Source organism: Syngnathus acus, chromosome 2 (assembly GCF_901709675.1).
Source record: "Syngnathus acus chromosome 2, fSynAcu1.2, whole genome shotgun sequence".
Classification (NCBI taxonomy): domain Eukaryota; kingdom Metazoa; phylum Chordata; class Actinopteri; order Syngnathiformes; family Syngnathidae; genus Syngnathus; species Syngnathus acus.
In genome coordinates this window covers 24,948,270-24,960,631 of record NC_051088.1, presented here as the reverse complement: position 1 = coordinate 24,960,631, position 12,362 = coordinate 24,948,270, and the positions used below count along the sequence as shown (strand labels likewise).

Here is a 12,362-nt window from a genome sequence, read left to right as displayed (position 1 = left end):
TTAATCTGCTCTCATCTACCCATTCATTAATCTAGGATGCTAACAGCTAGTTGGGTGCCAGTTGTGGGTGAAGAAATGAAACAAGAAGCATCTTTCATTATTATGATCTTTTTTGGTCGGAGGGGCTCAGTTCTGTAGACACTCATACACACACCGATGGGTGTGAGAGAATGAAAAGCCATTGAGACCCACTTTGGAGGTCTATTCGTATATTTAGCGATCGAGAAGGGTGCAGACGACACACGTCAACCTCAGGAAACAAAAACAACACAAAGTTTTGTACAAACTCATTTGCTGCCCTCTTTGATACCATTTTCTATTTATTGTCTTTCTCGGTTTCATACAACAGTGGACCTAATGTGTTCATATATGTAAATGAGACTTTATGTTGTGTTTTGTCAAAGAGAACATATCATGTCAACAATCTAATGGTGACTTTATTTTCAATGTGCTGTCACTTGGAACATTTTGTTTTTTCTTCGGACCTCCTGAAATGTACAAGACAAAGTTAAATATACTAATGCTAATAAAAACTGTCCTAACCAGCTCAGTTCTTTTGTCTTTTACAACAAAAGCAATATAATTCGGTTGAGATGAACGCTTTTTAACGGGGTTTCAGGACCATAAAGACCACGTATCCTTTGACTTGCAAAAAATGGGAATGTTGAGAGAATAATCAGACAAGAATTCGTCCAATCCGACTTTTTGCCAGTCGGGAGAATGTGTGACGTCATCGTGAAAAGGATCGTTGCTCATTGTTTGTAAGCTGCGCGCCCGCCCATGTGCCCGCGCACGCACGCACCTGTCAGGTGTCACGCACGCGTGACCCAAATACTTCAAAGGACGCGCGTGAACGCACGCCATCTTCATCCACACGCCTGTCAGTCGGTCGAAAACTGAGCCCGAGCCCGAAGCTGCCACCTCGGATGTCCTCGACCGCTTGCTTCCGCATTCCCACGGCGGCTCGCGTCCATGCGCTCGGGAGAAAAACCGGTCGGTCCGGCTCATCTGGAGCGCGCTGCCGCTGGGCCGGAACAATGCTTCATCCCGGCCGGCCGCGCAGGAGAGCAGCAGGGCGCGCGGGGCGGCTGCTTCTGTGCTGCTTCGCTTCTGCTGGGCTGCGGGGGCTCGCGTTCAACGCTTGAAGGACGCTTGTGAGATCCGGAGGTCATGGAGGGCTGCTGCCGCTCCTGCATGCCCTGTTTGAAGCGCCTTTGGGACTACATCTGGCCCGACTTCCGCTACCCGAACCATGTGATCGCCAACCCGGCGGCCGCGCATGAAGCCGAGATCAGGACGGTGTCGGGCGACATCCGCGTGCCGTCGGGCGACATCCGCGTGCCGTCGGGCGACATCCGCGTGCCGTCGCCCAAGAAGAGGCCGGTCCAACTGTACGCGGCGCTCTTCGACTTCGAGGCCCGCAGCGATGACGAGCTGACGGTCCGGGAGGGCGAGAAGCTTTCTGTGCTGGAGCAGCGGGGTCACTACGTACTGGCCAAAAAGGTCACCGGCTCGCTGGAGTCTGGACTCATCCCTGCCAACTATGTGGCCGTCCTCCAGGACGAGTTCGCCAAACACAAGTGAGTGCGAGCGCTCTGATTTCAGGTCGGTTAACACCGTGCGCCCGCCTCACCTCAAGCGTAGGGCCGCTGAATTCGGTGCTGACCTCAGGTCGGTTGTCATCCTGCTTTCGACCTGCTCCACTTAACGCGCGCAGAAAGAAGAATTATGGAAAAGATAGATCACATTTTCTCCACAGCGCATGTCTGTGTTTGAGTCGAATGTTTTGTTTATTCGAAACTACTGACAATATCATTTCAATCATTTAGGATTAGTGTTCAAATAATTGATCAAATGGTCCTTAAAGGGCCAGTGTTTTTTTTTTTTTTCTTTCTCCCTTCATTTTCTACAGACTTATAATATAGCTGGCTTTATTTTACACAATCAGGATTTTGGAGCTGATTGTTGGTCATGAAGTAAAAAAAAGAAAAAAATGAATGAATTGAAATGCATTGAGGAAAGATAGTAACAATTAAACCTTAATTAACCAAAGACGCTGATGAACTATCAATATACACAAAACCAAATTCCCCACCCAAAAATTCATTTGCGGGGAAAAACAAAATTGAAAATAGTCCGACTAAGAAACTTGTGTCGAAACGTACCTGCAGTGAACAAGATTCTGTTTGTTGTCATGTATTATTTTGTGGCTCCAAACTATCATGTCAATGATCGGTCAGTAAATTATGACTTTATAACGGTTTATAGATTTTGTATTCAATGCAAAATATCTCCTGATCCGTTCTATCTGATCCGATCTCCGTAGAGTATTGTGTATTTGATGTATTTGACCTTTCTGGCATGTCATTTGTCATTTCCACAATCAAAGTTAATGTGACATTTAAAATACTGCTGCTGCTGCTTTGTTGACGCTGACCTTGTTCTTATTTTGCGTGTCGAGCAGAACCGGTTTAACGCTCAAAGAAAACTGACCCATTCGTACATTTTCTTCATAGGCTGCCAAATTGCTCATATTTCATATTCCCCTCTTTATCATTTCAATTTGACAATCTGTTCACGATACTGCTTTGCCTCTTTTATGATGAAAAAAGGAAAGAAAATGCAAATATGAATACTCTCTCCCATGGTCACCTTCAAGTGTTGCACAAGTGTACAAAGAGCCGCACTGCTGCTTCTTTTGGAATCCACGTCAGACAAAAAACAAAACAGAAAGCACCGTTTTGAAACGAAGCTCTTGTGCGTGACGGTGCATTTTGGCCAACTTGCGTTCCACTTTGGAACTTCCTATAAATGTTGTTGTTTGTGCGGTTCTGAGTAAGAAATAATCCAAAATATGCACACATGTGATTGGCAAGGACTAATAATACATCCAAATGACATTTTTAATTGAATCAGTCATTTCTTGTTAGTTTCAGCGAAACCTGAGCGACACGCCCGCACCGATCACGTCCAAGTAAACCATCTCACCTGTGCCGACCAGTTTAGTGTTTACATTCTTCTTCTGTTTCTATATCTCATTTCTTAATCTGCAACCTCCTCACTCAACATATTAGCTCCTTCCACCGTTAAGGATCCCAGGAAGAGGAGGGGGAAATGAGATGTTGACTAAAATGGCCATGTGTGCAGGTGGTACTACGGCAACATCAACCGGACCAAAGCCGAGAAGCTGCTGCTGGCCCCCCAAAACAAAGATGGCTGCTTCCTGGTACGCATCAGTGAGAGTCACAGTGATGAGTACACCCTCTCAGGTGTGTATGTGTTTTTATGTTTTAGGTATATTCTTGTCATATATTTACTTTTTTGTTTTTCTTGTGTGGTTAGTGTCTTGGAATGGGTTGAACAGTCAAGAAAAACAAGAATTTTCTTTTGAAAAGTTCCAAATTTATCCTTGTCAAATCAAAACATTTGGCTTGAAATATTATGCCTTTTTTCTCATTTTCTCAGTGTTTTTATTCAGGTATTATTAATTTCAGAAATACTTTCTTATACAGTTATGTTTGTTTTATGGGCAACATTTTCATGTCAAAAATGTTGTTTATTAAATACTGTAGCCTGCATAATAGTAACATCGACTTTTCTCAGTGTTTTAACTTATTACCTTGTTCTCATGAAAATAAAGATTTAGTTTCACAAATACTGTATTCCACATGATACTACTAAAATTCAGATATATTTTTTCTGAAACTACTTTTTAATGCTTGTATTTTTTCCACATTTCTTTTTGTTTTAGATTGAGTATTTTTTTGAACAATTTCTATTTTTTTTCTCGCAAAAATAAGCCCTTTTTTGTAATTTTACAATTTTTTTTACTCTCAAAATATGCCAGCTTAAAAGACCCCCAATTTTTTTCACAATTTATCCTTTTCAGATTTGTGCAATCACTATATTAATATGCAAAAAAGGTTTTTGGGTGCAACATAGGAGTTCTACCTTCTCTCTCTGTGGTTGGATGAACACAAATCCTCTTATGTGGACATCTTTTGTGCCTGTTAAACTTCCAGCTCGAAGCGACGGGAAGGTGATCCACTTTCGTGTGCAGCGTTCCTCCATCGGCGCTTATTTCGTGTCAGACAAGGTCTCCTTCGGGACGCTGGGCGAGCTGGTCTCGTACTACCAGAAGAACCCTCGCAGTTTGGGCGTGCTGCTGACGGAACCTTGTGTTCAGCAGGTAAAGCTTCACACAGCCGAATATTAATCTATATGCGTCAATATATCTTGTCAGCGCTTCCAGCCCAGTTCCAGTTCTTTTTGGTGTTTTTGTTGTCAAAGAATGCAACTTTTTTTCCTTCAGGGATTTAGGGAAGGTCTTCTTTAAGGAAAAAAAAAAAACCATTATTCTCACATAGTTATGATTTATTTCTTTAAAAAAAGTGCAACTTATTCCTTCGCATTTCAACTTCTTTTTGATGACACAATCTCTAAAATATCTAAAAAAAATACAACGATACTCTTGTACAATGGCTTTTTTGTGTAGCCACCTTTTAGAGTTCTCATAGATTCTTCGAATTTTAGAATTGTTCATAAATCCAAAACATGAAATATAATACTTTATTCTCAAAATAGTCCAACTTTTTCCCTTGAATTTCAATTACAAAACATTTTTTCACTCAATTTGAATGCAATTTTATTCTTGTATATTCCAATTTTTCTGTTGAAAAATGATCCATTCTTTTCTTACAATTTCAAACTTGATTCTCTTACTATGATGATTTTGTTTTGTTTCAGTGTACACAAAACTGATCATAGCAATGGTGGTATAATAAGTGTATGAAAAATGATATAAAAACATAATATTGTAGCATCAATAACTGTACGGTATTAGAATGGTCGCATTTCAATGAAGTTTCCTTGTTAATGTTAACAAGCAGGCACAATGTGACATTGTTGTTTCTTTGTGTAATGGACAAATCTCATTCAAGAGTTATCATTTCAGTCTTTTGTCACGTTTGACCTTTTTTTTTTTTTTTTACTACATTGTGTTGACTTGTCAAATGTCAAACGCTTTCACTGTGGATCATGTTTGTGGCACATCCATAATAAAAGATGATCACAAGAAAGTCGCCTGGCTTGTCTTCTTCATCAGTGACAAACGACCGCTTTGTCCTCTTGGCGGTCCTCATTATCAGCGCTGAGGACACTTGAGCATGTCAGAGAAGGACCAGCAAGGAACCTGCTGCGTGAAAGACGCACGTACACACCCCAGCGCCGTGCGGCGTGTACTCACATGCTTGTGCTCCGCAGCGGGAGCTTTACGACATGGAGCCTTGGGAGCGGCCTCGGGAGGAGTTCAAGCTGCACCGCAAGTTGGGCGAAGGCCACTTTGGAGAAGTGTGGGAGGCTCTGTGGACCACCGAGAATAAGCGAGTAGCCATTAAGATGCTCAAACAAGGTATCCATTGTTTTTTTTTCTTCAAACAACTTCCACTGTATTGTACTATATGTTCACCTTTTGCGCATTGGTCTGGAACAGATGTTTTTCTTTTGGGTGATTTTCAGAGGACACCAAACAGGATGAGTTTGTGAAGGAGGTGCAAGCGCTGAAGAGCCTCCACCATCCCAAGCTGATCCAGTTGCTGGCCATGTGCTCCCGAGGAGAACCCGTCTATATCGTGACCGAGCTGATGAGCAAAGGAAGCCTCAAATCTTACCTGGCCTGTGAGTTTAGAAAATGACCATTCCAAATGTTCCCACAAAAACATTTCCGTTGAGAGTTAACATCGAAACCTTTTGACATTTCAACGTGCGCAGCTGCAGAAGGCCAGGTGCTGACCTCAGCTCACCTCATCTACATGGGCAGTCAGGTGGCCGAGGGCATGGCCTACCTGGAAGACAGGAACATCGTCCACAGAGACTTGGCGGCGAGAAACATCCTGGTGGGAGAGGATCTGGTCTGCAAGGTGGCAGACTTTGGACTGGCGCGTATTATCAAGGTGTGTTGATGACTTGTAAAAGGAAGTACTTTGTCAAACCAATCCAATTGTCTCTTTGGCCCCGTTTTCCAGGACAGCGTGTACACGGCTAGCCGGACCACCAAGATACCCGTGCGGTGGACGGCACCAGAGGCCGCCATTCATCAAAAGTTCTCCGTCAAGTCCGACGTGTGGTCCTTTGGCGTTCTGCTCTACGAGATGATGTCACGTGGGAAAATGCCCTACGAAGGTAGCGTGTAACGCGTACATGTTTTGGAAAGTCAAAGTCAGATTTTTTCATCATCACAAAAAAACATGATCCATGCAATTCCGTCGCTTGTGCAAAGAAAAACAGAACAACGTAAGAGGAATCGAATGAAATAATACGTCTACACTACTTGTATACATTTTGACCTCAACATCACAAGAAGGTAAGAGCAGATTTACATCATGCAAATTGTAATGTCAATAATTGCCTTTTGAGGGCCTAACATGCCTCAAAAGGTTTGAAATTGTCCATATTTTAGGGGGCCTCAACATGAGCCCTGAAGAACGCCCTCTGAAAGTTTAGAAATGAACTGATCAATGTGAAATGTATACATCAACATAGGACACACAAAAAAGAAAGTCTCAAGAACCCATGCATGAAATTCAGCCAGGGTCGCAGTCATTTTTGGCCCATTTCTTTGGGGAAATGCCTTCAGTTGCAGTGAGTCTCAGTGCTATGTGAGCTCCCTCTAGTGGTATTCCTGTGGCTTAAACTTCTGTTTTTGTTACAAGTACAGTCAAATTCAAATGGAGTTTGAAACCTTTATTGAAGTTCAATCCTACGTAGCATATATTGTCATTTGTTTTCCGACATTTCCAGCTCAGTGAATGGGAATTTAGCGGAGTTGTGTGACGACCTTTCAGGCAAAAGCAACAAGCAGGTGTTGGAACTGCTGTCATCAGGGGCTCGCCTGGCGTGTCCCAGCAGATGTCCTCACAACATCCACCGCATCATGATGGACTGCTGGGCGGCCGAGCCGTCCAAGAGGCCTTCCTTCCATGCTTTGCATAGCCAGCTGGACTCCATTTACGCTCGGATCTACTTCAAGACCATTGAGGTGTGACCACGTGACTGGCGGTGAGGAGGAGGACAACTTTGTTCCCACAGACGCTGAAAGAAATTTTCATCTGAAGACCACCAATGATGAATACAGGCCACAAAGAGGCGCTACGTGCAATAATGATGTGCTGGTTAGCCACATTGCTGCCTGACAGAAGCCAATATTTTTGTCCAATCTTCAATCACCTTTCTAAAGGAAGATGGAACGTTTCTGATTTCTCAATGGAGGCAGAATTCCCTTTTGGTCATTAGCTTTAGCATGATCATTTCTTCAGAACAAAAATGGAAACCTGAAAGTGTTCAGGCTTGCATAGTTGTTAAAGCACTGCACATTGACGATGGGTGGGCAAATTTGGGCTCAGGGCTTTTTTTGATAAAGAGTATTTTAAAATTCGTAAGAATGAGTTACCCTTTTTTCCCTCCTCCTAAATTTGAATTGGATTTATTTTTTTATGGAATCGAATAATTGGTTATTTGATTTATTAAGAAAGTATTGCAAAAATGGCTCCATTTACCAAGAACCTTACAAGTAATTATGTTTGCAGTTGCCTATATTAGTAGTTTGAGCTGTAAAGAATGATCATTTCTGGTCAACAAATGTTTACTACATTTTTTTAATCAGAGATGCAAGTAAACTTTTAGAGATACATTTTTTACACTGATTCCGAATCGGCCCTACTTTGTTCTCTTTTTTACTGTGATGTCATAGCTACAAATGACAAGTAACGATTAAATTCGTATTGCGTAAGCTTTTCTAGGTCAAACATAAAAATGAAAATATTGCCAAACCTTAATATGCTAGAAAGTAATTGACTTTTTTTGATTTGAATTTGTGTCAAAAATACTTTTCAGGACTCATTAAGCATCTGTAATTTAAAATATGCTGTAGACCAGCGTTGTGATCTAAAACATTTAAAATTAAATTTCAAACCCTTCTTAAAAAATCAATAACTTGCCCATTATTTGATTCTGCTTTTTAACAGCCACTCAGCAGAGCAAAACGGGAAAGACTTTCCAACAGTTAACATTCTTACTTGACACTAATGACTACTTTTGAGGTCACGCAAAAAATGTTAATAGGTGAATTCCTCCATGGCGAATTCAACATGGAAAATGTTGTTATTCAATTATACGTTTAAATTCGCTGTAGATTACAATGTATTAATAAATAATATATTAAAATAAGAAAATTTTATTTTATTTGTATAATTCAGGTTTTACATGTTTTACTTTTTAATGACATTTTTAAATCTATCCTCGTCTGATGACCCGACCCATTCGTCTTTTTATTTTTTTATTTATTAAATAAAAGTGAGCACAAAGGTTTGCCCACCCCTTGGCTGTTTTGCACATTCCACCACTCGGCTAGTGTGTTACTTTTGTGTATTTCTTTAAGTCAGTCTTCCAGATGCGTCCAGAGGGGGCGCCATGTTTACACAGTCGTCGTCGCCACGATCACTGCGCTTTTGACACGGTTGCTTGCTTGCATGCCATGCAATGAGACACAACAATGCAACTTTGACATTTACAATCTCGAGCCATACAAAAAATAGGTAGAGAGTGACAAGTTACTTATGAGTCACAAACAATAAAATCTTTCCACTCTAATGTTGACGTACTTTCCCTTGCTATTTGAGTGCGATAGTTATCTGTGACAGGAAGTACTTGAAAGTTTTGAGAAAATAAGAAATGTATGTAGCGGATTGGAATGATCTGTTGTCATGTTCCCTGGATGGAAATGATTTTGTGCCTTAGTCTCCCATAATGTGCTCTACTGTTGTCACATTCTGTATGATTCCGCCCCCCCCCCCCCCCTCCTCCATCGTGTCCTTTCAAATCTCACCGTGCCCATTTTTTTTTTTTTACAGTCACCTATTGACTCTCCGTCCCAGAGAGTTTCCTATCGTGCCCCATAATGTCCCCTATTGTGTCCCCCCTGCTCTGTCCCATAATGATCCCATCCTTCTTTTTTGTCCCAGCATGTCTCATAATTATGTCCACTTTGTTTGTTAGTTTCCCATTTTGGTGTCTAGAATGTCTTATATTGATTTGAGAATTGTTTGAGGGGTGGTAATGAAAATTTGATTTCCCGTAGTGTGGTTGTTTGTTTGGTCTGGTGTGTGGTGACATGATAGGAATGCACAAGCGACTCATGCCAGTAAGAATGCAATCAAACAGAAGCGCGTGTGCGCGCGGCACCTTCATGGCATGTGTTGCTCAAGTCCCCAAGCAACATTCCCAGAAATCCAACCAACCACGTCACTACTGGTCCAACAGGTGCTGTGTACCATTGTAATCCAGGGCGTCTTGTTCTACTGCCCTCAAACATGGACGAATGCCTGCGCAGTGCATGCCCGGCTCTGTGGCAGAGGCTGCACAGGGACAACAAAACAAAGGTGGACGGCCAGATAGCATCGAACCCGGAAGCGCCCTTGCCGCAACCGGCGGCCGAGGAGGAGAGCGGGAGCACATATGAAGCAATGTGGGACTTCCAGGGCCGCAACTCCAATGAGTTGACCTTTCAGACGGGAGATGTGTTCAAGGTCCAGCACCGAAGTGATGACTGGTGGACTGTATGTAGGCTGGACCCGAGTGGAAGCAAGCTCGATAGCGGCGTTGTGCCCGGAAACTACCTGAAGAAAACTGAGACCAGTATGCAGGTGGAACCGTGAGTTTACAATGCAACTGCACATTCGCATTAGTTTAAAATGCTACTTTCTTGACGCTACTTGGTAATGATGGTACTTTGTCCTGCCTCTGATACAACTTTGTCACAAATATTCTTCATCCGCACGCGACTTGACACAAGAAGTCAAATTATGTTTACATGACAGAATGAGGATCTTTCGCATTCTTTCTTTGCCCTCACATGTATCAGATGGAATTTCGGGACCATGAACCGCTCAGACGCCATAAGTCTCCTCATGGCACCGAGTAACCGACCGGGAGCGTTCCTCATCCGATCCAGTGAGAACCATCTCGGATACGTTCTCTCAGGCAAGACCGTGTCCATGTCCCCCGCCAAAGATAAAAGTCAGTTGTAATGAAAGCCGGTTTGCGTGCCTGCCTGCCTGCCTGCCTGGCTGTCTGCAGTGCGTTCGAGCTATCGAGTGAAACACTTCAAGATCACCCAAACGTCCGACGGTCTCTTTGACCTGGACGGTATGCAGCAGTTTACGTCGCTGAGCGATCTGGTGGCGCACTACTGCAGCAACCGTCTCCGTCTCAGCAACGAGGACACACTGGGGGAACCCTGCAGGCCGGTATAAAATAGATTCTCAAGTCTTGTCATGAGTCTGTGGTTCCCTCCCTCACTCGTCTGCGTATTGTGTGTTGCCTTAGAAAGAACCCGTGTCAGAAGTCCAATTCCCAGATGAATTGTGGGAGCTATCCAAGGATGAGTTCACCTTGGAGGACAAGTTGGGAAGCGGTTTCTTTGGGGATGTCTACCGAGGATGGTGGAAGTCGCGCATTCGCGTGGCCGTCAAGATCATCAAGAACGGTATTTATGTTCCCGCGTTGGCCCGTCTGCAGTTTCTGCGTGGTGACCTTCTTTTCTCTTTGTCTCCAGACTCGGAGGTAAACCACACAGAGTTCCAGAGGGAAGTGCAGATCCTCAAGCGCCTGCGCCACCGTCACCTCATCTCGCTTTTTGCCGTCTGTACCGCCTCCACGCCATATTACATCATCACCGAGCTGATGGAGAAAGGAAGTCTGCTGGACCTGCTCAGAAGTAGGTGACTTTTTTGTGATCAGTTGAATTGAATCCAATTTAATAACAAGAATAAAAGTTCATCCGACATTGCGTGAACTCCTGTTAGCATTTTAGCATGTAGCACTATGACACTGGCCGAATGAGTTAAGAGCTTGAGTTCCGATTGGATGCTTATGAATGCCACTAAACTTAAGCAATTTGATCTTTTAAAATTTCTTACAAATGTGATCGATATTTGAAAAATCTGGGTATCCTCGGGTGTGTTTTGCCTTGAGTTGCTTGGCTGCAACAACCAATAATATTGCACTGGAGATGCTAGCAACTATTAGCACGTAGAAGATAAGTTACACCAAACTATTGCTAGCTCCAGTTAGCATGTAGCATATTTGACATTACAGCAAACTAGCATTTAACATGGGCAATACAACACAGTCCTAAACTCTGGCCGTTTCTTTTGTGTTCACATTGAGGTCCCGAGGGCAAGCAGCAGGATATGACATCGCTGTCGGACATGGCCGGGCAGGTGGCTGATGGGATGTCGTACCTGGAAGAGCATAATTTCATCCATAGAGACTTGGCGGCCCGGAACGTTCTGGTTGGAGAAGACTACATCTGCAAGGTGGCCGACTTTGGACTGACCCAAGTCATCAAGGTGGGCGGTGTTTATTTATGCAAATTGTAAAAAGACGATTAGCAGAACTGCCAACTGTTCCAGATTGTCTAAATCATGGGAAACTCCCAAAAGGTTAAAAAAAAAAAAAAAAAAGAGTGAAGATACTAGAAAATTGCCCTAAACTGACATGGAGTCATTTACAAAGCACATGAAGTCACGCAATGGTTTTTCTGGTGTCCCAGGAGCCAATCTACTTTGCGTACCAGAAAGCCACCCCACACAAATGGAGCGCGCCGGAGGCCATCAAACAGAGGAAAGTTTCCATCAAGTCAGACGTGTGGTCCTTCGGCGTGCTGCTCTACGAGATGGTCACCTACGGAGGTGTGCCCTACCCAGGCGAGTGGCTAGCTGAAAGTGGGCGAAGAGCGCGCTGATTCTCCATAACGGTGCTCTTCTCGGCAGGTCTAAGCGGGCAGGAAGCGGACAAGCTGGTGAGCGAAGGCTACAGAATGCCAGCACCTCCTGGTTGTCCGCCATTCCTCTACGAAATGATGTCCAAATGCTGGAATAGCGATCCCGAGCAGCGGCCCTCATTCTGGCAACTGAAGGAGCAAATGTACAACATCTACGATGGGAGTCTCTCGGCACATACAGACAAAGAAGCGCCTACAACACCTACAGACACTTAACAGGCTTCCATAAACCGAAAATGACTTTTGGCGAGAGAAGCAGGATACGGCAAGATTGGTCGCCATCCAATCGCTGGGTGCATTTTATTAACAATCAAGCATTCACACACGTCTCATATTGCTTTTTTGTGCTCAAAATGATGCGTATTTGAAAATATGCAGAGCTCCATTTGCATAGACTATTTATAAAACTTTTTGCAGTGTATGGACAATTTAGAGTAGGGGTGTCCAAACTTTTTGCAAGGAGGGCCATATTTAGTAACGTGAAGGGGCCCGGGGGCCAATATTTCCCGGGGGGGGGGTGCTA

The 12,362-nt window shown here is 43.5% G+C and overlaps 2 protein-coding genes across 3 annotated transcripts; both read left to right on the top strand.

Annotated features, from left to right (window-relative positions):
• Positions 1-873: 873 nt before the first annotated feature.
• On the top strand, positions 874-8,646 carry zgc:194282 (tyrosine-protein kinase Srms). Of its 2 annotated transcripts, XM_037246269.1 has the most exons (9): positions 878-1,311; positions 1,354-1,580; positions 3,148-3,269; positions 4,023-4,189; positions 5,263-5,410; positions 5,518-5,676; positions 5,770-5,951; positions 6,024-6,180; positions 6,843-8,646. In XM_037246269.1, exons 1-9 carry the CDS (start codon positions 1,171-1,173, stop codon positions 7,040-7,042), a joined length of 1,503 nt encoding a protein of 500 aa, XP_037102164.1. In that variant the 5' UTR covers positions 878-1,170; the 3' UTR covers positions 7,043-8,646. The 2 variants fall into 2 exon arrangements, with proteins under 2 accessions (XP_037102163.1, XP_037102164.1); XM_037246268.1 differs by having other exon boundaries at positions 874-1,580.
• Positions 8,647-9,327: 681 nt separating this feature from the next.
• ptk6b (PTK6 protein tyrosine kinase 6b) lies at positions 9,328-12,164 on the top strand. Its single transcript, XM_037246270.1, has 8 exons — positions 9,328-9,706; positions 9,917-10,035; positions 10,132-10,301; positions 10,381-10,540; positions 10,610-10,771; positions 11,224-11,405; positions 11,609-11,762; positions 11,829-12,164. The coding sequence occupies exons 1-8, from the start codon at positions 9,366-9,368 to the stop codon at positions 12,053-12,055; spliced, it is 1,515 nt and encodes a 504-aa protein (XP_037102165.1). The 5' UTR covers positions 9,328-9,365; the 3' UTR covers positions 12,056-12,164.
• The last annotated feature ends 198 nt before the right edge of the window (positions 12,165-12,362 follow it).